The sequence below is a fragment of the Tribolium madens genome, unplaced genomic scaffold (assembly GCF_015345945.1).
Source record: "Tribolium madens isolate multiple individuals breed KSU strain unplaced genomic scaffold, Tmad_KSU_1.1 Scaffold_91;HRSCAF=231;Tcas5.2_LG7, whole genome shotgun sequence".
Classification (NCBI taxonomy): domain Eukaryota; kingdom Metazoa; phylum Arthropoda; class Insecta; order Coleoptera; family Tenebrionidae; genus Tribolium; species Tribolium madens.
This window is the reverse complement of record NW_025401063.1, coordinates 4,855,139-4,879,033: the sequence shown is the minus strand read 5'-3', so window position 1 is coordinate 4,879,033 and position 23,895 is coordinate 4,855,139. Positions and strand designations below refer to the sequence as shown.

Genomic DNA, 23,895 nt, shown 5'->3' with positions numbered 1-23,895 from the left:
TGTCAAATGTCAAAAAATAAATGTCATAATTTTTTGACAGAGGATTTTTTAAACATTTTTTTATCGTCCTGTTATCTTATCTTACATGATATTTTTCTCTGAGGGGCGAGTTCTGGCGCACCTGTATATCGCATAAATATCCATCAATGTCGGATATTGTAATATTTTGATATTTATATAAATATCATGATATTTGCCAACCCTGAGTTTTGGAGTATCCATGTAATCAAAAATTATACAATTATTTTCTAAAAGTGAAGGCAAAAAGTGTTTTTGAACTTCACTCATAGAGAGGTTTTTTTTTTGAATTAATCCAATTAAGTTTAAATTGCGGTAATGAACAAGTTGCTAAAATATATGGTGATTAAAGTCTAAAATATTGGAAAACTGTTGTTTAACATTAGTTATAAATTTTAAGTTTTCAATTTTTTGCTCATTATGAATTAGTTGGAAAACTGTCGGCGAAACATATTCTAGATATAACTGCTTTATTTTTTATCAATAGCCGTAGCTAATGGTTTGGTTACTACAAAATATTCTTTTAAAAAATCTAATTTATTTGATTTAAGTTTAGTGACTTTGATTGCATCACAAATGAAATCCAAGCAGGTCCCGATTAGATATGTGCAAGTATGGAATAAAATTTAAACTTTCCACAAATTTAAAATATTAAAAAATATATCTTAATTAATTACGGTTTCAATTACAATAAAAGTACTTCAATTACTTTTTAAAGTAATTATAACTAATTACTTAACAACACTGGTTACAATGTAATTAAAAAAAAATGTATATCACGTTTTTTTCAGGACGAACAATTGCCGTTTTGGTCTAAAGTGACAAACTACTACGAATCAATCCCTTCCCTCAAATACGTAAGTCTTTTGCTTCCTAAAAATTTCGAGTATTAATAGAAATGATCAGTTTTATGGTGTCTACGAGTTCAAGTATCCAATCCGAGAACTGCTGCACTACGTCACAAGTCTTGAAGGAATGGAAGTCGTGGTAGTCGCAACAGTCGGTGAGCGTTTCCTCGACGAGGTCATCGAGGGTTATTCTACAGCGCGCATCTTTAATTCTTCGATTAAATTGTCTTTTCTTGGAGGCTCGCCTCAAGTCTATAAGCCAGGAATGCCGGTTGCAGCTTACGTAAATGAAAATTTTTCAGTTGAAAGAATGTCGAATTGATTTTTGCTTGTAGATTGCTGCTTCTTTCCAAGACGGTTCTTCTTTACCGATCGAGAGACTGACGAATGGTGTGATGGAAGTGTTTACGTATGTCGAATCGGGTGCTGGACGAAGAGATCTTCCCAGTCGGCAATTGTTTATGCTTGATGGAAGTCCGGGAGTTTGGGAGTACAAGTTTGACATTAAGAGCGAGTTGGGGTTGGAAGGAACGAAAGCGTTTGAAGACCCGACCCAGAGGGGGTCTTTGAGGATACAAGCGAGGTTTCGCGATGGATTGGGGCATGTTGCAGAGGCTGAACTTTTGATGTTGGCACACCATAGTCCGAATAATCAGCATATTAAGGTGTTTACGAGTACGCTTAAACCACAGGTAAGAAAAAGTTTTTGCGATTTGTTTTATTGAAGTAAATTTGATTTTTTTTAGGTTGGTGCTAATATGATCTTCCACATCAAGAGTAACTTCTTTATTCGGAAGTTCAATTATATGATTGTTGCGAAAGGAATAGTTTTGGTCAGTAGTGATCAAGATATGTTTGATTATATTAGTACCATGGCTGTGACATTGAGTGCGGAGATGGCGCCAGTTGCTACGATTATTGTTTGGCATTTGGGGCAGTATGGGGAGGTTACTGTCGATAGTTTAACTTTCCCGGTCAATGGAATTAGCAGAAATAAGGTAAGGATTACGATCAAGTATTAAGAGAGTACCATTAAAAACCCAAAATGGTCACAAAAACATTCGAAATATGTTTTTTTTCCTCCAAAAACTGCATAAAAAGCTTAAAATAGAAAAAAAGTATGTATAAAACTTTCGTCACAGAAGGTCATTCAAGCAATTTCAAACTCTTGTTTAAATAGATGTTCTCTGTAACTCGTATTTTCATATACCTACTATGTGAGATATTTTGAGCTTTTCTGCTGGGTGCAAAATAATACATATTTAGATTTTTCGGGCGTCTCGGAATCGATACATTTTATCTAGAGCACAACTAATTTTTATTCATAATTTAATGAATATTTACTGTTGCATTCAAAAATTACAAATGCACTAACCTTTATGCCATCTTCATTTGCTACCCTTTGTAGCAATTCGCCTGTACTTATTTCACGGACCTACTGAAAATAAGGAAACACAAAATCAGTACATGTTATTAAATTAGTTGAAAATATTAAATACAATTTAATAAGTGTGATTTTTCTAAAAATTTAGAAAGTATTATTTAATCCTGATCCTTGTAGCACGATTGTCTTCTCCATTTCTTCTATTTGCACTCACTAATTACTCGAAATTTTAAAAATTGCGCACTACTAAATGTCTATAAGCACTCGAAAATACACAACACGCACTTACTGGTCATTGGAGTTTTTAAAACAAAACGAAAAATTAACCATTTTTTCTGTAAAAAAAAATAAATTCGTACCTACAATACGTAGTATGTTATTCCTGCTTATGTTTCTTGAATAGACAAAAAAAAATTTCGTTAAAATTATTATTGGAGTAAATTTAAACTCTTCTTCTACAAATTTTGAAATAGAATTTGAGTAATAATACATTTTATCTAAAACACAATTTATTTTTATTTATAATTCAATAAATACTTACTGTTGCACTCAAAAATCACAAATTCACACACTTCACTTTGCAAAAAAACAAAAAAATAAATTGCACTAACCTATATGGCATCTTCTTCTGCTACTCTTTGTAGCATTGCGCCTCTGCTTCTTACACGGACCTACTGAAAATAAAAAAAAACACAAACTCAGTTTAATGTGTTATTAAATCAGTTTAAAATATTAAATAAAATTTAAATGTGATGTTGACTTACCCTTTAATCCGGATCCTTGCAGCAGGATTACTTCTTCCATTTCCCCCATTGGCACTCACTACTACCTCGAAATTTTAAAAATCGCACACTACTAAATGTTTATTAAGCACTCGAAAATAGCCAACACACACGCACTAATAATACAGCCGCCATTTCAACACAATTTCGCACTGAACTACGAAATAAGTAATTTATTCGGACAATTATTACAATTCAAGTAACTCCTACGGGAGCTTGGCTACAACTGATTTGTTATTGTTATAATTCCCTTAAAAAAAAAAACGGCAAGATCGACAAAAACTTATTTCGTAACAGTTTTGTTGTAAAAGGTCTTCGGGACTGCGTAATCGTGCAATGGCAACCTCACAAAATAATTATATTACACGTTCACCATTTTTTGCGCTCTTCACAGTCGTACGATTAAACAACCCTCTGATTCGCCTGATATGACTTAAAGATGCTAACATCTGATTGGCTACGGGACAGCGTCTTGATGCGTCCAAACATGAACTTTTACCAAAAATTTACTTTTGTTTAAAGTGACAATGAAATTTTAATTTGCCATTAATCGATTTAGAAAAGACGAAATAAAATTTAGTTCAGGACTAAACAAATCCGAATTAAGTTGTCAGTTACTTTACTTTTTCAAATATCAAATTTAATTGCGAATTGAAATTTCATTGCAATTAAGAATGCTCTATAAATACTTTTGTCTCGTGGGTTGCGAATGTATTAAAAAATAAAAAAAACGTACGAAATATGGTTTCAAGATGTAAAATCACGCACTTAGGCAGTGTCACTGGTTAAAATGCTCTACTACGGATAGATCTATTCTTTAAATCGTTTTGTTTTATTCGCTATCAATGGAATCTACACTACTCGAAAAAAATAAAGGAACAAAAAATTTTCCTAAATTTTTTGGTGATTTTTGAACTCATCGAAAAATGGTCGTATGTAGAATTAAAAAAAACATTTTGAAGCTCTAAGTTTCTAGTTTTGGGATCTTTTGACAATTTTTTTCTGTGCTACGGTTATCACGCAATCCTAAGTAATATCGCGAGAAAAAAAATTCCAAAGTTTTTTTGATTTTGTTTTATTTGATCAATTGGTCTGAGAAAACGGTTTGATGGATCGTTTAAAAATTATCAGGGCTATAGGGGATACATTAAGCTGTAAAAACACCTAAAAACATTAGTCTCCCTATCAATATTAGTGAATACGCGGTAGATTTACTAAAACAACGGAAAAAGTTACTTTTTTGTATTTTCTTTAATGTTGACGGTGAAAAAAAAATTGTTTTGAAAAAATCATAAAAGGATCTTGCAAGACATTTATTCCAGTTTTTGACACTACCCTTATATTCTCTGTGTGGTCATTGGTTGCTGAGATATCGATGATCAAAGACAAAGGGATCTTTTTTCATTTATTGTCAGATATCTCAGCGACAAATTGACGTAAAGAAGATATGAAAAAAGCATATTAAAGGTGAACAAACATGCTATCCTGCCTATGCATTGACTTAACCAAAAACAAACAAAAAATAGATTTTTTTTTTCTCGCGCTATTACTTAGGATTGCGTGCTAACCGTAGCACAGAAAAAAATTTTGGCAAAACATCTCAAAACTAGAAACTTAAAGCTTCAAAATTTTTGTTTTTTTCAATCTAGATACAATTTTTCGATGAGATACAGCCTTTCAAAAATCACCAGGAAATTTAGGAAAAATTTGTGTTTCATTAATTTTTTAGAGTAGTGTATTTAAAATAAAAAACGTACGAAATAAGTAAAGACATTGCCACCGGTTAAAATGCTCTACGACAAGCATTTTCCGAGATTCAAAACCAGACAAAATTCACCTGAAGTTAAATCTTTTCAGTTCAAAGTGTATATCAACAACAAGAAAGCCCGCACTGGCCACAAAGTCGAAGTGGCAATCTACGGCGAGCCTGGCTCCTACGTGGGGCTTTCGGGCATCGACCGCGCCTTCTACACGATGCAAGCCGGCAACGAGCTCACCTACGCCAAGGTCCTCACGAAAATGGCCTCATTCGACGAGAACATCAACGGCACCCACGAACACATCTGGTTCTCTCACGACGGCAACCCCGACGACCTCGTCTACTTCCCCTCATCCACGTACGGAATCGACGCCAATCGCACCTTCGAATACGCCGGATTGGTCGTCTTCAGCGACTTCGAGCTCCCTCAGCGCTGGTCGCGCTGTAACGCCTCGCTCGGGTGGGCGGAGTGCCTCAACGGCGCCTGTTATCGCATGGACAAACGCTGCGACTACTTCCAGGACTGCACCGACGGCACCGACGAGGCCGGATGCAAGTACGACAACGGCACCGAATTAGCAATGTTCAGGAAGTACAGATTCAACCGGATTCAAAGACAGTACGAGAATGTTTGGGTGTGGAAAGATGTCAATATTGGCCCCCATGGCCGGTACATTTTCAACATTCCGGTGCCGGCGAGGCCGGTGCATTGGATGGTGTCGGCGTTTTCGATGAGTCCCACTCTTGGTTTCGGGATGTTGAATAAAGCGATTGAGTATATCGGCGTTTTGCCGTTCTTTATCAACGTGGAGATGCCCACGATGTGCATGCAAGGGGAGCAAGTGGGCATTAGAGTGTCTGTTTTTAATTATATGATGGATGCGATGGAAGCAACGGTTGTGCTTTTGGGGTCACCGGATTATAAGTTTGTTCATGTGGAGGAGAATGGGGTTGTAAGGGCGTACAACCCACGGACGTCGTTCGGAGAACATCAGTTCTTTATTTATATCAAGCCGCAAGATGCCGCTGTTGTTTACATACCAATTGTTCCGACGAGGTTGGGGGATATTGATGTTACGGTGTATGCCTCCACGTTGATTGGAAAGGATCAAGTGACCAGAAGACTACATGTTGAAGTGAGTTTATTTCAATTAATGTTTTCTAATTATCTCTTATCTTATTTTTTTAATAGGGGATAATAATAAATGAAAATCTTTCTCAGGCTTTTTTCTTTTATTGGGAACGACCGGTTTCGGCTTTAGACCATCTTCTGGTTCCAATACTATTAACAAGATTTGTCAGTTTAAACACTTTAAAATTAAAAATTAATAAAATGAGACAAAAAGAAAATGGTGGAAAAAAGCCTGAGAAAGATTCTCATTTAATATTATCCCCTATTATATCACAAGGCGACAAAAAAAGTCATGTCGTGACAACTTGACAAATTTTGTATCATTTTGTTCGTCTCAGTAAAACAAATCAAATGCTTTAAAAAAAATTCAAAAAGTCACACTTTGAACTAAATAATTTTTTCTAATTTAAATGAATTTAAAATTTTTTAACTTTAAAAAATCATTACTCAATAACTATTAGGCCGATTTCCTTCAAATAAAGACCATTCTAAAGGGATGGACTTGCCCTATATAATATTGGCAAACTTTTCTTCGAACAGTGTTCGAAGAAGTTCGAAGTAAATCGAAGTAATCTAAGAAAAACCCTTCATAACCATCGTGTAGAGCACCTCTTTATTAGTGAGAATCTAAATTTTTAAAATAATCTACCGAGTAGTTTTTAAGATATGATTTTTTGAAGTTAAGGTTTGCTATTCAGGTATTCTCCCATATGGGAGAAATGCATGTTAATCTTACTTAAAATTGCATTTTTATAAAAGTATTTGTTTTAAGGTCAATTGCACCTTCTTTGTTCTAATTAGAATAAACAAAAACTGTTGTTTACTTAAAACAAATAAAGAGTACCTGCGTACTAATTAAAGCAAATAAAGAGTTTTTTTGTTCTAAAAATGATCACTGATCATTGAGCAAAAAAGATCTAGAAGTTTAAAGCAGTAGCTTTAAATATAAGAACAAGTCGTTTTCAAATTAAATCACTTTCCATTCAGATTCTAAATTGTTCACTTTGTTCTAGCTTTCTGAACTTTTTTTGAAAATGTTCTCATCACTTTCGAGTGATGTTAAATGCAATAAGTCAGTTGCTTCGTGTACAACTGTTATCACAACAACTACTACCTACAAGTTGACTGAAGCTAATCGTAGAATGGACCAACAAAATAAATCAGGTGACTTATTGCATTTAACATCACTCGAAAGTGATGAGAAAGCATTTGCCCAGAACATTTTCAAAAAAAGTTTAAAAAGCTAGAACAAAGTGAACAAGTCGAAATCTGAATGGAAAGTGATTTGATTTGAAAAAGATTTTATTTAAGACTCGTGCCTTAAACTTCTAGATCCTCTTTGCTCAATGATCAGTGGTCATTTTTAAAACAAAAAAACTCTTTATTTGCTTTAATTAGTACGCAGGTATTCTTTATTTGTTTTAAGTAAACAAACAGTTTTTGTTTATTGTAATTAGAACAAAGAAGGTGCAATTGACTATTTTTAAGCAAAAGAAGAGTTTTAAAACAAATACTTTTATAAAAATGCAATTTTAAGTAAGATTAACATGCATTTCTCCTATATGCTTGATTAGCAAACCATAACTTCAAAAAATCATATCTTGAAAACTACTCGGTATATTTTTTTGAAAATTTGGATTACAAGTAAAGAGATGCTCTACACGATGGTAATGATGAAAAAAAAATTACTCGTAGGGTTTTTCTTAGATTATTTCGATTTACTTCGAACTTCATCGAACACTGTTCGAAGAAAAGTTTGCCAATATTCAATTTCAAATTTTATATCATTCTGCAAGGCCATCCCTTTAGAATGGTCTTTATTTGAAGGAAATCTGCCTAATAGTTATTGAGTAATGATTTTCTAAAGTTAAAGTATTTTAAATTCATTTAAATTAGAAAAAAATTATTTTGTTCAAAGTGTGTGGACTTTTTAAAAAAATTTTAGTGCATTTGATTTGTCTCACTGAGACAAATAAAATGGTATAAAATTTGTCAAGTTGTCACGACATGATTTTTTTTTGTCGCCTTGTGTAATAAGACTCAGGAACATGGTCATAACCAACACTTATTTTTTTAGTCTGACGGTTTGCCTCAGCACCGACATCAATCCATGCTTCTTGATTTGAGTAATCGTGCGTATGCCTTCCAATACATGCACGTTAATGTCACCGAAACGCCTATTATTCCATACGAGTATGACAGATACTACGTATATGGATCAAATAAAGCCCGAATTTCGATTGTGGGAGACGTAGTGGGTCCCATTTTCCCAACAATGCCGGTAAATGCCACGTCGATTCTTCATTTGCCTATGGATTCGGCTGAACAGAACATGTTTTCGTTTGCTGCTAACATGTATACGACTTTGTACATGAGGTATACGCAACAGAGGAATCGCACATTGGAAAAATTGGCGTTTTATTATATGAATATTGGGTATCAGAGGCAGCTTTCGTTCATGCAGCCGGATGGATCCTTCAGTCTGTTTAGGAGTGACTGGTGAGTACAAAAAATCATTGTGTATAAAAATTTAATTGTTTGAAGCTTTATTTTTTACATGTTTTAATCAGTGATATTTCAATTAAATTTCCGATCAAAGTTGCAATTAAGTTGGCAACACTGAATTATTGATATTAAATTGAGTCAGGCGACGGACGTGCTAGCGGCCGCCCCGCCGAAATGAATGACAATTGACTATAAAAAAGTGACGTTTGAATTTAATAACCAATATTGCCAAGTTTATTTTAAAGGCAGAGACTACTTTGATCGGAAATTTACTTAAAAGCATGGTATTTTACAAAATCGCTAATGTTCTTTATAGTAAAAATTCTACGTCCAGTGAGTGTAATCGATTTAGAGACGTTAGGATCAGTCAAGAAAAGGAATGAAAAGTTATGTTTTGATTAAAAATGTCTCATGAAGGCAGCGGTTAATAATTAAGCAATTAAATATTAGAATTGAAATCGACTTTTACAAAGCGTTTACTTAGTTTTATTTATTTTGATTGACATATTCTTAAGGCAACGGCCATACCACGTTGTAAAGCACCAGTTCTCGTCCGATCACTGAAGTTAAGCAACGTCGGGCGCGGTCAGTACTTGGATGGGTGACCGCTTGGGAACACCGCGTGCCGTTGCCACTTTTTTTTCGCAATTTTCATTCTAGTTTTTGCACTTATTTCTAAAAATGTTTCTGCAAAGTATAGTTATTAAATGTGCGCTTGAATACAAAAAATGCAAATTGTCAAAAACAAAACTGTCAAATTTTCACATAATGTGAAAAAGGTTAGAAAACTATCAAAAGAAATGTCTTATCTGGTGGTCTTGCCAGTGTAGTGTCATAGTCAGTGTTAAAAACGAAATGGAAAAACTTAATAGAAGTTTGGAAGATGCCTGACAATTATGAAATTGTGATTGGACAAAAACGACGTCAAAAAACTGGCATTTATTAACAGGCCAAATTACATTATAAAAAATCAATTTGCGTTTTTTTGCACTCAAGTGTACAAAGTGGTTATAAATGATTTTCATCTAGCCAGTTGTGTATTTTCCATATAAAATAAAAATGCCGCTTTACGAAAATAGGGGTATCTACTTGTTGTAACTCAAATTTAAAAAATCGCCGTTTACTAAGCGTCCACTTCGAAAATAGACTTCAATTATAAACTTGTTTTCTTCCAAAGTATACAATATTATCAATTATTATTGGAAATTAATTGAAACAATAAAAGTTTAATTAACAACTATTTATTATTAATTAGAGCTTTAAAAAAAAGCAGAGCGGCACAAATGAAGTTACACGCAAAAAAAAACCAAAGCTGGCTAGATGAAAATCATTTGTAACCACTCTGTATAACTGCTAAATTGATCCATTAGACCCCCAAGCACATAGATAAATATTAATTCGATGACACATAAAATTACCATAACTTTATTTTTTATTTATTTTTTGTAGGTACCATGCTTTCAAATAAATTTCTGATCGAAGTGTCCAATGATTTTGAAATTAATTTGGCAACATTGACTCTCAAATTCAAACGTCATACTTTTATCATTTATTTCTAAGGGACAGCCGTTGGTATAACTGTCACCTGACAGGATCTGATATCAATAATAATTCGGTGTTGCCAACTTAATGTAAGTCACAATAATAAAAGTGAAAAAATACAAATTTGTGTGTAAATAACTAATTGATTGCATGTCAGGTGAAATATGTTAAAAATAATAATTAACTAACTAATTGTACAGAGTGGTTATAAATGATTTTCATCTAGCCAGCTTTGGAATTTTTTTGCATGTAACTTTATTTGTGCCGCTCTACTTTTTTGAAAACTCTAGTTGTGTCATTAGTGTCACTTATTAATTAATAATAAATTGTTGTTGATTAAACTTTTATTGTTTCAACGAATTTCCAATAATAATTGATAATAATGTATATTTTGGAAGAACACAAGTTTATAATTGAAGTTTATTTTCGAAGTGGATGCTTAGTAAACTGCGATTTTTTAATTTTGAGTCAAAACAAGTAGATACCCCTATTTTCGTAAAACGGCATTTTTTATTTTACATGGAAAATTCACAGCTGGCTAGATGAAATTCATTTATAACCACTTTGTATATATTTTTGAAGACTTCTTTTAATGATTAATTCTTTATTTACTTTGAATACTACATTTTCCTACGGCAACAGCCATACCACGTTGTAAAGCACCAGTTCTCGTCCGATCACTGAAGTTAAGCAACGTCGGGCGCTCAGTACTTGGATGGGTGACCGCTTGGGAACACCGCGTGCCGTTGCCATTTTTTTTTTCTTTGTGAATTATTCAATCAACGTTCTGAAATAATATTTTACCATTTTATTTATTTAATTTCGTCCCCAGGAACCAATCCGATTCTTCCGTTTGGCTCACATCCTACTGCGCCCGCATTTTCCAAGAAGCAAGCTTCTACGAATGGGAAAACTACATCTACATCGACCCCACCGTCATTGCAAAATCCGTGGAATGGGTCCTTCGGCACCAAAATCAAGACGGCGCCTTCTACGAAACCACGTGGCTCCCGGACCGCAAATACAACTCCTCCCTCAACTTCAACAACGATCCAATCCGTCACCGCAACATCACGCTCACCGCTCACGTCCTCATCATGCTCGAATCCGTCAAAGACCTCACCAGCGGTCTCAGCTCCAAAGTGGCCATCGCGCAACGAAACGCCGTCCATTGGCTCGAACGCAACATGGATTTGATCAAAGAGCGCGGACGACCCTTCGACATCGCCATCGTCGCTTACGCCCTCATGAAGAGCAAAGCGGCGTTCGCCGAAGCCGCCTATCTCGAGTTATCGAGACACCGGCGCGAAGAGGGCGGTTTGTTGTACTGGGGGCGCCAATCGGTCCCGCAACCCCCCTACAAAATCGAAAACCAGAAGCCTTTCTCGCTCCCGAGACTCCCCTACGAGTACGACTCGGAGAACATTGAAGCTACGGCCTACGCACTTATGGTGTACGTAGCCCGACAAGAAATCTTCATGAACGACATAGTGCGCTGGTTGAACACTCAGAGACTCACCGACGGGGGCTGGGCCTCCACTTCGGACACCGCAAATGCCCTCAAGGCCCTCATCGAGTACACCTCAGCCCAAAGAATTCGCGATATTTCGAGTCTCTCGGTGACGGTGGAAGCGACGGCTTTGCCCGGCAAGACCGCTGTTTTGCACGTCAATGACAAAAATCGAGCGAAATTACAACACATCGATATACCCAATGCCTGGGGTACTGTTAAAGTGCAAGCAAAGGGCACCGGTTACGCCATTTTGCAAATGCATGTGCAATACAATGTCGACATTGCACGATTCCAGACGAAACCGCCAGTGCCGGCGTTCGATTTGTGGATCAGACCGTATTTCTACGGACGAAACATGTCGCATATCACGCTGTTTAGTTGTCAGAGGTGGAACCATCTGAGTGAATCCCCCAGGTCGGGACTTGCAGTGCTTGATGTCACGATACCGACGGGTTACATCGTGCAACAGCAGGATTTGGATGCATATATCCTGTCGAGGCAAGTGAGGAATTTGCAAAGGGCGAGGTTCTCGGAAAGGAAGGTTCTGTTCTACTTCAATTATGTGAGTATTATTTTTCAAGAGTAATAGTTAGTTACATTAGAGGTGCAGTAGAAATAATTTTCTATCGTGAAGTTTTAATATTGAAGCACGAAGCGAAGATGAGTGAAAACTGAACCCTGGAAAATACCTAACGCACAAAACTTATTTTGAATACAAGATGGTACTGGTCAGAATCCTGCAAAAAAATAATTATTTTTGAATACGGAATAGAGTACGATATTTTCCCTTGGTATTAATGAATTTCATTTTCCATAAAGTATCATTCTAGACAAAAGTTGACATTTTAGCGAAATCTTTAATTCACATCTTTGTTATTATATAAGACACAGATTTGAAACAAAGGCATTATATTTAAGTAGAATTTAATGTTGTTGTTAACAGTTTTTTTTCAGTTGTTTGTTTAGCAGTAATAAGATAAACTTTTTTAATTTTTCTTAAACTTATTTTTTTTTTTTAATGGGAATCATGGGTGGCTATGACATTTTTAAAAAGCTTATTTTTTTCTGATCATAAAACTATATATGAATATATGTTTTAAATGTTTTTATTTATTTTTAAATAAAAAAAAATATTTTTTGTAATATTTTGACATATTGTTGGTGGTTGGCCATGGAAACAAATCGTTATTTTGTGTGTCATTATCAAATAAGTATTTTAAAAATTTATTAAAGTAAAAATGCAAAATTTCGAAAAATATGACATGTCAGAATGCTACATCCAATCCAACAAAAATGCACCAGTTGCTTGCCAAACTTGTTTAGAAAAATATCCAGAATTAAGGTTGACCGATTGGTGAAAAATTTTAAATTATTCGGTGCTTTTAAACAACCACTACCAAAATGTTACAAAAAAGAAAACCGGGAAGAAGAAGAAATCAACGTATTAGGGAGTGTCGCAGCAAATTCTAATATTTCCCTTAGAAAAATTGAAAATGATTTAGGAGTCAGTCAAAAAAAGACGTTAAAATTTTTTAAAACACAAATTCTGTTCTTATAAGTATTGTCATTTGTTTTATTTACTTAGTTATTGTTACTTTTTATTAAATGTTCATTACATAATAAATATAGTATTATCATTATTTTTTATAATGGTTTGAATATCAGTCACTGCAACGGAAATAATCTTGGAAATAATGTGTTTTTTTTGGTCAACCACCAACAAAATGTCAAAATATTACAAAAAAATATATATTTTTTTTATATTTTAAAATTAACAAAAAATGTCATAGCCACCTATGATTCCCATTAAAAAAAACAGTTTATCTTATTACTGCTAAACAACAAAAAATTGTTAACAACATCATTAAATTCTAAGTAAAAAAGTGCCTGTATAATGTCTTTGATTCAAACCTGAATCTTCTATAATAACAAAAAAACCTCTGAGTTCCGGAGATTCCTTATTCGGACATGCAAAATGCAGCACCCTGTACATACTCTCATTTTTAAGTGAGAAATTGTTGTAGATCAACGTATTTCATCGAAACTAATGCAATTTGGAGTCAAATGTCAAAAATTTTAATTGTCAAATGTAATAATAATATACTCTTTTTTTTATATTAATGTGCATCAAGTAGTTGTAGAAATCTAAATGCATCTTTAATTTAAAGGCCGATTCACACAAAAACTGTCATTAATGTCATTCAGAACAAATTTAATGACAAAAATCTTTTGTTTGCCACCCTATGTTAATTACGTTGTTAATTTTAATTATTTCTTGCTACCTGCGGTACACATATTTATTTGAGAAAATAATTTTTAGGGAAGATTGAGGTTAGGATTGTTTGAATTTTTGCATGGTTGCCACCTTTAAATGATCTCATTCAACGACTACTTTGATGCACATTAATATGAAAACGGATATACAATTAAAAAATCTCTCTCAATAGAAAAAATAGTATAAAAACACGGGTTACAACCTCTCATTGTGATACGAGCCACGTCGCGAGTGTTAAAAATTACTCGTATCACAATGAGAGTTTGTAACACTTGTTTTTTTAATGTGCTATTATTTACGTCACGGTTTTATTTTCAGTTGGATTACGAAGAGACCTGCATCAACTTCACAGTGGAGAGATGGTACCCAGTGGCCAACATGTCTCGCTATCTACCGATCCGTATCTACGATTACTATGCCCCGGAACGATTCAACGAAACAATATTCGATGCCTTATCAACGTACAATTTGGACATTTGTCACGTGTGTGGTAGCAGTCAATGTCCGTATTGTTGGATTTACAATGCAACAACTAGAGTTACAATTCCATTATTCACGTTAATTTTCACAAGCATATTTTTAATAGTTAGATATTTTGATGTTCAAGACAACATAATCTAATGCCACAATTGTGAGCTGAACTGAAATCTGGAATTATATTAATTCTACAAGTGTGAAATAGTTGTTAAAAGTTGTGCCTGATTATAAATAAAGGATTGTTATGTAAATTTAATATAAGCTCCAGATTCATGCTTTTCTTAATCTTTGTGTTCATTATTTTTAGTCGTCTTGAAGAGTCTAGAGAGGAGAAATGACTTTAAGAGAGATAATGAGAGTTACTTATGACACATTGTATATTTTTCTACGAAAAGAAATCATATCGGGAATACTCAAAGCAAATTATTTCATGTTGAAAGCGGAGCTGCACGCTCATAGTCTCATATTAAACCGTCCAATTGCACTGACGTAGTTAGTGTTTTATATTGTAAAGTAATTAATATATTTGGTTAGCTTTTTATATATTGTTATATTTTTTATTTTTTTTTGTATTATAAATTATTTCATCAGCTAATATCACTGTTGATGTAACTTAGGGTTCAATTTGACTAAATATAAATTAGTTTTATACTTTCTATACTAGGATTTTGCAGCTGTAAATAATTACTAACTTGATTTTGTGTAGTTTCTGAAACAAAAAGTATTTCGATAGAGTATTTAGTTTTAGGTAGGATTTAACGTATTTGTACACATGTTGAATTGAAATAAAAGCGATTTTCTTTTGATAAACAAATGTTTTATTTAATTTTTATGATCCTCATCTTCAAAAATGTAATCTTGTTCTTCATACATTTCTAGATTTGAGTCATCTTCAGCTGAATGTGATTCAAGCTCTTCTTTTATATATTCAATGTCGGGAAGATAATTCTTATCTAGTTTTTTCTCTTTGGACCTCATCAACTACAAGAAAATGACAAACGATGTCTAGAATCATACAGAAACATTACCTCCCGCTTTTCTAAGAAATTCTTAAAAGCCTCTCTTCGTTCTTTATTGCTCGTATACTCGATTGGGTTTTCATTAATAGTGTGCACCAAATCAGATTCTTCATTTTTCAACCTATGACTTGCTTCAGATTTCTTCATACTTTTTTTTATCTAAAAAATTACATTTGCAACTGGGCTAACATTTACCTCCAATTTTACCCTATTTAAAATTTGTAAACGATCTAGTCCTAGAACATCTTGGGGCATTGGGGGCAATTCCTCCTCTTCAGTAATTTCGTCTCCTAAAAATTGTTGTTCTACATCTTGCACTTTATCCTAGAAGAAGGGCTTAATTCAAGTCACAAAAACAAAACAAAAGCACCTTAACATTGCATGGCAAAGATGTGAATAATTCCAACTGTGATTTAAGTTTTACTACCATTTCTGTAGGAACATGATCTTCACCGAAATCGGCTTTCGCTAGTCTACTATCCAGTTCAGCAATTTGTGCATAGTGTTTGTCTAAAAATTGTTAAATCACTAATTAATATTTTTTATTTTTGCCAACCTTTTACGAAATGTATCATAGGCACTGCCCCTACGAGTCGTAAGGAAGAAAGCTCGTGCCTTAAAAAACCCGCATTTTTCTTTAACAATTTCTCCACAATTTCGTCATCTTGTGTTCCTTTAGCAACCCAGAAAACGTTCAAACCTTTATAATCGGGAGCAATCTGGACTCTGTTTATTTCAATTTCATGTCCTTCAAACTCAGAGGAATATTCCCCTGTCGCTATTAGGTCGGTGATGTGTCTCATAAACAATTTATTAAGCACAGAAACGCGACGTGCATTTCCGGAAAATTTTCCTTCCTGACTGCCTTTACTAAACGATTCTGCAGTTGGGAGAATTCCCACTTCAGTAAAGATTTTCTTTCTAAAAATTAGCATTAGTTACTTATTGTAGATTTATGTGAGTACTTACTTTTTTGAAGACTGACCCATCACTTTTTTCATAACTCTTCCCAACTTTGCACTACAGAAAGTCGATGTATGAAAACTCCGAGAACTTAACAAGAAACTTCTCAACATTTTTCTTCTCTTTGAAACTAAAATTAATAAAAATTGCACGTAATTAACACAGAAAAATTAAAAAAAAGTAATAGAGCGCCCTCTAGTGGAAACATAGCAGATAAAATCAAGCCTTAAGAGAAGTACATGAGAGGACTTTTTATAGTCACTTGTGATTGTGAACAAGTTTTTAATATAATGCAATTTTGAGTTTGCTATTTTCGAAAAAATGCCACTATTTTTTTGATAAAGAGTGTAAACCGAAAACAGTTTTAGTTGAGCAAGTTCTAACTAGAAAATAGTCTGTTGAATTTTTAAAACTCTATTACATCAATTAACTGCATTATCATTACCAAATAAATGAAAATTTTGAATAATTTTTTGTATTAGAACTACTTAACCTTAGAATTTTTGACAAGAAGTGTCACCTTTGTAACGTACCCTTAAACACTTCTCAATGTTTCGAATCAAAAATTGTTTGTTTATGGTTGGGTTTTATTAGATATCACTTCAAAACGTTGTTATAAAAAAAAAATATTCGAAAAGATCGAAAGTATTTTTATAGTCAGTGAAAAAACACATTGACTTTAGACACTTCTCAGTTGACGTTTGTGAGAAGTGTCAAACGAAGCCACAAAAACTTTCTCAAACACAATAATGCAACATTTAATTTGTTAAAACGGTTTTATTTATATAATGTGATTAGTTAATTTATCATGATAGTGTGGTGGTAGCAGATTTCAAAATGTACTTCCCAATCGGTTGGCCCAAAGTTATCAAAATACCAGATTTGGGACAAGCAAGTATACGACAAATAACTTGCAACAGGGACAGGATTTTATTCGCTATATTAACCGACGATTCCATCGCAATTTGGTTTTGCAAAGTAAATTTTAAACTATTTTTCCAACTGTTGTACATCCAGTTTTTTCCAGCCATGCGTTCCAATTGTTTTCTACCGCCGAACCCCCCAATCCTTGGAAAAATTTGGAACAAACATTTCAACGGAATGGAAACCAGATTCCAGCATGGTTGCTGTTGCGGTGTGTAATCAAACCCGCTTGTTTTAGTATCACTTTACTCAATTTTCAGACGTCGGAAGGTCACTTGTTATTGTTTAAACTCGGAGTTGTGGCAGATAATAAGGGTTTATATGTCCAAACTGATAGCCCCCATGCCAATTTACGAAGGGATAGCGCCGAATTGTTTATTAAAGAAATAATACCACCTTTACACCTCACTCTGGTTATTACATTTTTTTCTATTAACGGAGATATGTTTTAAACTAAGATTTTAGCACCAAGAAATTATGGTCTGGGATGGTAAAATAACAGGAATTGTGTGCATAACAATGTCAGAATTCATGATCTCAACCAGTGAAGGACATGTCTTGAGGTACTGGTGGGATGGACAACAACACAGAGATTATAATTTAGATTTGAGACGAATACCTTTTTGTATCAACCAACAAGTGTCAAAAGGTTTTATTTTAAGTTTAGTTTTAATAAATCCCAATGTTTGTGTTTATAGCAATTCCAATTGTTGAAGAAAATACGTTTATTGTTGATATAGAATATTCACCTCTAGTTGGCGGTTTTTCTATTGTTTTAAATGATGGAAGAGCGGCATTTTTAACAGCTTCGTCGCTAAAATTCGACCCTAATGTAAGTTGTTTCTTGTGTTTAATTAACATTTAACAAACTTTTTAGCAAGTGCAAGGAATTTGGGCCCAAGGAATCGAAGACGCCACTTGCACTGTCATGAACCACAAATACCGATTAATAACTTTCGGACGTGCAAAGTAATACTTTTTAAACTTTACTAAAAAAAATTAACTCTAAATTTCAGTTCCGAATGCATTGTTTATTACGTTGACGAAAGCACAGGCGGCTTGGAAGTCTCCCACAATTGTGTTTTGAGTAGTAAGGATTATCCCGGTGATCCTGGTGCTGTGGGTCAAGTATTGTGGACTCCTGATGGTTGTGCTCTGGTTGCCGCGTGGGAGAAAGGCGGTATTGCAATGTGGTCAACTTTTGGATCACTTCTCATGTGTTCCTTGGGTTGGGATTATGGGTTAAATATTGATCTTCAAACAAATAATCCCTTGCAAATAAAATCCATGCAGTTTGCAACGGAAGGGTATCAGTTATGGATGGTGCATAAGGAGGCGAAAGAAGACGAAATGAATGGAAATGGAGTGCATACTACGAGTTTGTTGCAATTGGATTTTATGAAAAGTGCTCTGACTATAAATCCGTGTATGGTGAGTGACAAAATAACGAAAAAACTGTTTGTATTTATTTTTTGACTTTGGAACTAAGGTCGCAACATCGAAAGATATGACTTGTTAATTTTTATGTTTTGTACCTTTGTTTTTCAATGCCTCTAACTTAATTTTAAAGTAAATTATCAAAATACACACTAAAAATGCAATGATAAATGTTTAAATGAGATTGAATTGAAAAATTGGAAAAAAACACTAATTTCCATTAATTGATGCGTAATGAGTTTTTTCTTTTTGCCTAAATCAATGGGTTAGATTCATGTCTGTTAAATAAATAAATAATAATTAAATGTATTTTTATGCGATGTTTCAGTGAGTTGCTACGAGTAAAGTCCATTATCGACCTTAAAATGTTCAAACTTTAAAAATTTTATATAGCAAATTAATAGGTACTATTGTATTTAATGAAATTATTTTCAACTATACACTGTATCCCAAAAATAAGTTACAGTACAAACTTGTTTTTTTTTTTTGGGAAACACTAATTAAAAATTTATTACACAAAATTTAAGACAGTTAGATTTTTTTACCACTGCAAAGGAATAGCATACCGGGTGGGGCATCCGTTACGCCCAAAAAGAAAATCCCCACTTCTAATTAAATAAAATTGTTGAATTTTTTTACACTTACCTGGGCATTAGTAAGGTACATTCTCTAATTTTTTGGTAATTTTTCATTCACAAAGCCAAAAAAAAAAATAAAAAGTAATTTTTTCCCAAAAAATTTAATTCTAATTTTTATACTGACCTACGCAGATTCACTTCCTACAATTGTTTACAAAATCAGAAAAAAAATACCAATTAGATTTTGAATTAAACGCAATTTTTGATCTTAACTTTGAAAATCATTTTTATTTATGACCTGCTACTTGTGCCATTACTTAAAATGGGGGTAAGATTCCAAGGTTTACAACAAAAAGACCTTTTAAAGCGGTCGGCTACCAGTAAATGATTCTTTTGTTGTCAAATTATACCATTTTGTCATAAATCACGGGTCTGGTTTGTTGTGTTTAAATAAAAAAAAAACATTATTTGGCTAACCAAGTCAAAATTTGAAATTGTGATATCAAAGTTTGATGCGGTGACAGGTACAGATTCATTTAGTGTAAAAACTTTATAGGTAAATTAACAGAAAGTATTCATAAAACACACAAAACTGTTACGGACTCATTTATTATCCAAAAAAATTAGAAATATTTCCAAATTATACCCTATCAATAATTAGTTAGGTATATGAAATATCGCCAGTTTTAATTAATTTGAAGTCGCGATTTATCAAGTGCGCGTAACCGATGCCCCACCCGGTACATACAAATTTTAAGGCTGTAACATTTTTTTAATGCGTTGCATTTGTAAAGATAAAACATTAGGAAGTTTGTTCAGAAACTTAAAAAATTTAAATGGAAGACTCTATTTATTGTTTTTGCAAGAGATTATCAAATTGTCTTCTTACATATTTTTTTTTTACATTTTAAGATTTAAAGGTAATGGACATTATACTTTGTCAACTCGCTGAGACACCCTGTATATTTTTTGTTACCAATTCGAATGCTTAATAATAATAAAAAAGGTTGAAAAGGGAGCTTTTTCTCAAATAAAAATTAAAAATGTTTTATTTTGCTAAAATCAAGCAAAAGCAAAAGTTTTCCAACCAATTATAATTATAATTATATAAAGTAGTATATAATAAAAAAGTAATTAGAACAGAAATTAGAAAAACTGTTGTAATTTAAGCATTAAATGTCTATAAATATTTTTTTCTTTAAAAAAACTTCAGTTAGGTTCTAAAATGTTCCTTTTGTTCTAAGAATAATAATAATGAACAAATATTTTGCAAAATAAAAATCTCTTTCAACGACTACTTTGATATGAAAACGATAGTTTCAAATAAATTTCTAAATAAAGTGACCTGTGAATTTGAAATTAAGTTGGCTACATTGACTATGAAATTCAAACGTCACCTGACATTGATATCGAACTACGAATAGTCATAGATCACGATCTAAAATTTTACAAAAATTAATGTTTCCAAAAAAAAAATGGCAACGGCACGCGGTGTTCCCAAGCGGTCACCCATCCAAGTACTGACCGCGCCCGACGTTGCTTAACTTCAGTGATCGGACGAGAACTGGTGCTTTACAACGTGGTATGGCCGTTCCCGGTAGAATTTCTTGTGTTCCAGGAACATAAATTTCTAAATAAAGTGGTTTATGACTGAATTTAAGTTGGCAATAGAGAATTATTGGTGATATTAATTTGATAATTTATATTACTTAAAAGTCAGTGTCAAATGCAATTGGTAATCAGGGCGGTCTATGACTTTAAATTTAAGTTGGCAAAATCGAAAATTGTAGAAACGAGGTACAAAACAAATAAAAATGTTTCATATTTCCCCTTTCAACGTTATACAAAGTTGCCAACTTAATTTCAAAATCATAGGCCACTTTGCTGAGATTTAATTGAATAAACTCATGGCAAATAAAATTTGGTGTTATTACTTTAGAGTCATCAGAGTCACTTGTACCTTCAAGGCGAAGACAAACTGTACGTAAATTCGGCCGACACTTTGATCAAAATGTTTTCTGAACGCTCAACCAAAGACGAGGGTGTTTTCAACGAGTCACTCTCAATGACCTCCACTTTGGCAGAAGGACGACAATGGCTTGTGATTCCTGTCCCGTCTACATACTCAGCAACGAATTGGCCTATCCGAGTACGACTTTTAATTTTTTTTAGAATTTACATTGATTGATTTTTCTAGTACTCGGCGATTGATTCAGAAGGCCAGAACATGGCTATCGCCGGTCGCACTGGCCTTGCTCATTACTCAATGCAGACACGCCGATGGAAATTATTCGGTAACGAAACGCAAGAGAAAGATTTCATCGTAGTTGGTGGTTTATTGTGGTGGAGAGATTACCTCGTTATGGGTTGCTACAGTATTTTGGAAAATTCGGATGAATTAAGGTTTTATCCAAGAGACGCCAAATTAGATAACAAATTCGCGAAAATTGTGACTGTTTTATCGCCGGTGCTCTTGATGAATATCCTTCAAGATCAGTTGATTACGTTCGGATCGGATGCGCAGGTGACGATTTGGGCCCTTAAGCACAACCCTACTGGTTTGTAATTTTAATTCCCTGAATTTGTGGTCCTGAAGATGTGTTTATAGTGGGAAACGTTGACGTTTTTAAAGTACAAGTCGTGGATATATCAGCGTTGGCTGTGCATCCTGCATGTATCGTTTCACTAACTTTGTCTTCACTACGGACCGAAATTGGCCGAGGTCAACCGAATAATTCCGAAAGTATTGTTCTTAACGTCAGTGGAAGACTTTTGATGGTGCAAAGGGAGGTGAGAAATGGGGAACGATACACGTGTTCTATGCCAACTGTTCTTGCCAGTTGTGTGGAAAATGTTTGGGTACCGAGTAGGAGAAAGGCCGAAAAGGTTTGACTTGATTTTTGAACAATTTTTAAAATAATTGAAAACAATTTAGGCGCATTTGACCGAAGCTTTATGGTTGTTTTGTGGGGCACATGGGATGCGAGTTTGGTTACCTCTGTATCCGAAAGATGGCGACAAGACGCATACTTTCATGTCAAAAAGGATTATGTTACCCTTTCATCTTAAAATATATCCATTAGGTAGATCAAAGTAGCCTTGAAACTTAGTTGGCAACATTGACTGTCAGGTTGAAACGTCACAATTTTTGGGTCAATTGTCATTTATTTTGGACGGGCGGTCACTGGCTTTCCCGTCACTTGACACAATCTAATATACCAATAATTCAGTGTTGCCAATTGATTTTTTTGTGTGGACCAATAAATTAATTTTTCAATTTTTAGCAATTCTTTTTGAAGACGCAATAATTTTGGGAGCCGAAAATGACACAGTTTTATATACGTCCGACTCAAACTCGCCGTTTTCTTTACCATTTAGCGTATTACAACGTACTGTAAGTTATGTTATTGTCGGTCTTGCATCCGTTTTATTAAATTTTCTTCAGAGTCAGGTGTACCTTCATCAAATCTTACGTCAATTAATCAGAAGAAATCTCGGTTATCACGCATGGGAGATAGCCCGAAGCTGTATGAGTTTGCCTTATTTTCCCCATTCTTTAGAATTGTTGTTACACGAGGTGTTGGAGGAAGAAGCCACCAGTAAGGAACCAATTCCCGATGCTCAATTACCAAGCGTGATAGAATTTATAATGGAATTTCCCGTCTATTTGCAGACGGTAGTGCAATGCGCCCGAAAGACTGAAATCGCTCTATGGCCGTATCTTTTTTCGGCTGCTGGCAAACCGAAAGATCTTTTTCAAGAATGTATGGCGAAGAGACAACTCGATACGGCCGCTTCCTACCTCATTATATTGCAAAATTTGGAAACTTCTTCCGTTAGTAGACAGTACGCCACGTTGTTATTGAACACGGCTCTTGATCAGTCCAAGTGGGAACTCGCCAAAGATTTAGTTCGCTTTCTCAGAGCCATCGGTGAGTAATACACACTCCTGCATATTTTTTTATTCAAATTTTCAAAATTACATGATGGGTTAATTAAAAAAAAATAAGAAACATTGGTAAATAACGTACAGCAAATAATAAATAGTGTAGAAATCTCTTTTTTTACGTCTTTAACAGTCTAGTGAATTTTATGTTGCGACACGTTTAGGTGTTACCAACTGACGTTAAATTCCCCAAATTCAACCATTTGTTTTTTGTTCTTATAAACAGAACAATAAAAAAAATAGTATAGAACATGCCAGTAGTCAAAGGAAATAAATAATGAAATCATTCAAAGAAATCTTCCAAAAAATGTATTTAATTAGTTAGCTAATTATTATTTTTAACTTACTTATTTTACCTGATATCCAATCAGTTCGTGGTTATTTACACACAAATTTATACACGGTGATTTACGAGGAATATTGAGCCTGACCCAAATTTTCGATGCAACTAACATTACAGTTGTCGCAAAATAACTTGCAAAGAGGTGTGGTGGTTGCATCAAAAATTAGCTCAGACTCATTATTACTCGTGAATCACCTTGTATTTTTTCACTTTTATTATTGTGACTTAAATTAAGTTGGCAACACCGAATTATTAATTATATCAGATCGTGTCAGGTGATAGCCATAACGCAAAAAAGAGACAACGGGAATAAAAATACAAATAGAAATAAAAATTGGCGTAAAAATTATAAGTGAAAAAAATGGCAACGGCACGCGGTGTTCCCAAGCGGTCACCCATCCAAGTACTGACCGCGCCCGACGTTGCTTAACTTCAGTGATCGGACGAGAA

The 23,895-nt window shown here is 34.0% G+C and overlaps 3 protein-coding genes, 2 non-coding genes and 1 pseudogene across 8 annotated transcripts in view; 4 read left to right on the top strand and 2 right to left on the bottom strand.

The window, feature by feature from the left end:
* Nucleotides 1–15,045, top strand: part of LOC123011693 (CD109 antigen) — a 25,590-nt gene extending 10,545 nt beyond the window's left edge. Inside the window, exons 4-11 of the mRNA XM_044409274.1 lie at nt 810–875; nt 925–1,149; nt 1,202–1,558; nt 1,613–1,864; nt 4,890–5,927; nt 8,001–8,422; nt 10,803–12,045; nt 14,077–15,045. Coding sequence (XP_044265209.1) covers nt 810–875; nt 925–1,149; nt 1,202–1,558; nt 1,613–1,864; nt 4,890–5,927; nt 8,001–8,422; nt 10,803–12,045; nt 14,077–14,379 — 3,906 coding nt within the window. The 3' untranslated portion in view covers nt 14,380–15,045. The remainder of the gene's footprint in view (nt 1–809; nt 876–924; nt 1,150–1,201; nt 1,559–1,612; nt 1,865–4,889; nt 5,928–8,000; nt 8,423–10,802; nt 12,046–14,076) is intronic.
* LOC123012269 lies at nt 8,943–9,062 on the top strand. The gene has a single exon (XR_006413210.1). It is a non-coding gene; the product is annotated as a 5S ribosomal RNA (ribosomal RNA).
* LOC123012259 lies at nt 10,605–10,722 on the top strand (annotated as a pseudogene).
* On the bottom strand, nt 15,037–16,909 carry LOC123011695 (putative ribosome-binding factor A, mitochondrial). Of its 4 annotated transcripts, none has more exons than XM_044409277.1 (7): nt 16,751–16,909; nt 16,224–16,347; nt 15,811–16,175; nt 15,625–15,764; nt 15,462–15,578; nt 15,264–15,413; nt 15,037–15,216 (listed from the first exon to the last, which is right to left on the bottom strand). In XM_044409277.1, the coding sequence occupies exons 2-7, from the start codon at nt 16,328–16,330 to the stop codon at nt 15,058–15,060; spliced, it is 1,038 nt and encodes a 345-aa protein (XP_044265212.1). In that variant the 5' UTR covers nt 16,331–16,347; nt 16,751–16,909; the 3' UTR covers nt 15,037–15,057. The 4 variants fall into 4 exon arrangements, with proteins under 4 accessions (XP_044265212.1, XP_044265214.1, XP_044265213.1 ...); XM_044409279.1 differs by lacking the exon at nt 16,751–16,909 and adding an exon at nt 16,711–16,730; XM_044409278.1 differs by lacking the exon at nt 16,751–16,909 and adding an exon at nt 16,663–16,721.
* The window catches only part of LOC123011694 (guanine nucleotide exchange factor subunit Rich), a 14,255-nt gene continuing 7,260 nt past the window's right edge, over nt 16,901–23,895 (top strand). Inside the window, exons 1-13 of the mRNA XM_044409275.1 lie at nt 16,901–17,195; nt 17,245–17,352; nt 17,402–17,554; nt 17,607–17,790; nt 17,840–17,973; nt 18,019–18,110; nt 18,158–18,572; nt 21,096–21,305; nt 21,354–21,714; nt 21,765–22,042; nt 22,092–22,239; nt 22,441–22,550; nt 22,602–23,088. Of these exons, the coding sequence (XP_044265210.1) occupies nt 17,055–17,195; nt 17,245–17,352; nt 17,402–17,554; nt 17,607–17,790; nt 17,840–17,973; nt 18,019–18,110; nt 18,158–18,572; nt 21,096–21,305; nt 21,354–21,714; nt 21,765–22,042; nt 22,092–22,239; nt 22,441–22,550; nt 22,602–23,088 (2,821 nt within the window). The 5' untranslated portion in view covers nt 16,901–17,054. The remainder of the gene's footprint in view (nt 17,196–17,244; nt 17,353–17,401; nt 17,555–17,606; nt 17,791–17,839; nt 17,974–18,018; nt 18,111–18,157; nt 18,573–21,095; nt 21,306–21,353; nt 21,715–21,764; nt 22,043–22,091; nt 22,240–22,440; nt 22,551–22,601; nt 23,089–23,895) is intronic.
* LOC123012256 lies at nt 20,633–20,752 on the bottom strand. The gene has a single exon (XR_006413199.1). It is a non-coding gene; the product is annotated as a 5S ribosomal RNA (ribosomal RNA).

Bases quoted from the DNA above. Each gene is read 5' to 3' on its own strand.
- LOC123011695 (XM_044409277.1), bottom strand. From the start codon at position 16,330: ATGTTGAGAAGTTTCTTGTTAAGTTCTCGGAGTTTTCATACATCGACT. The intron at 15,765-15,810 runs GTTGGCAAAAAT...AACAATTTTTAG, and splicing joins TATGATACATTTCGTAAAAG to ACAAACACTATGCACAAATT. The intron at 15,414-15,461 runs GTAAAATTGGAG...GTAATTTTTTAG, and splicing joins GTTTACAAATTTTAAATAGG to ATAAAAAAAAGTATGAAGAA.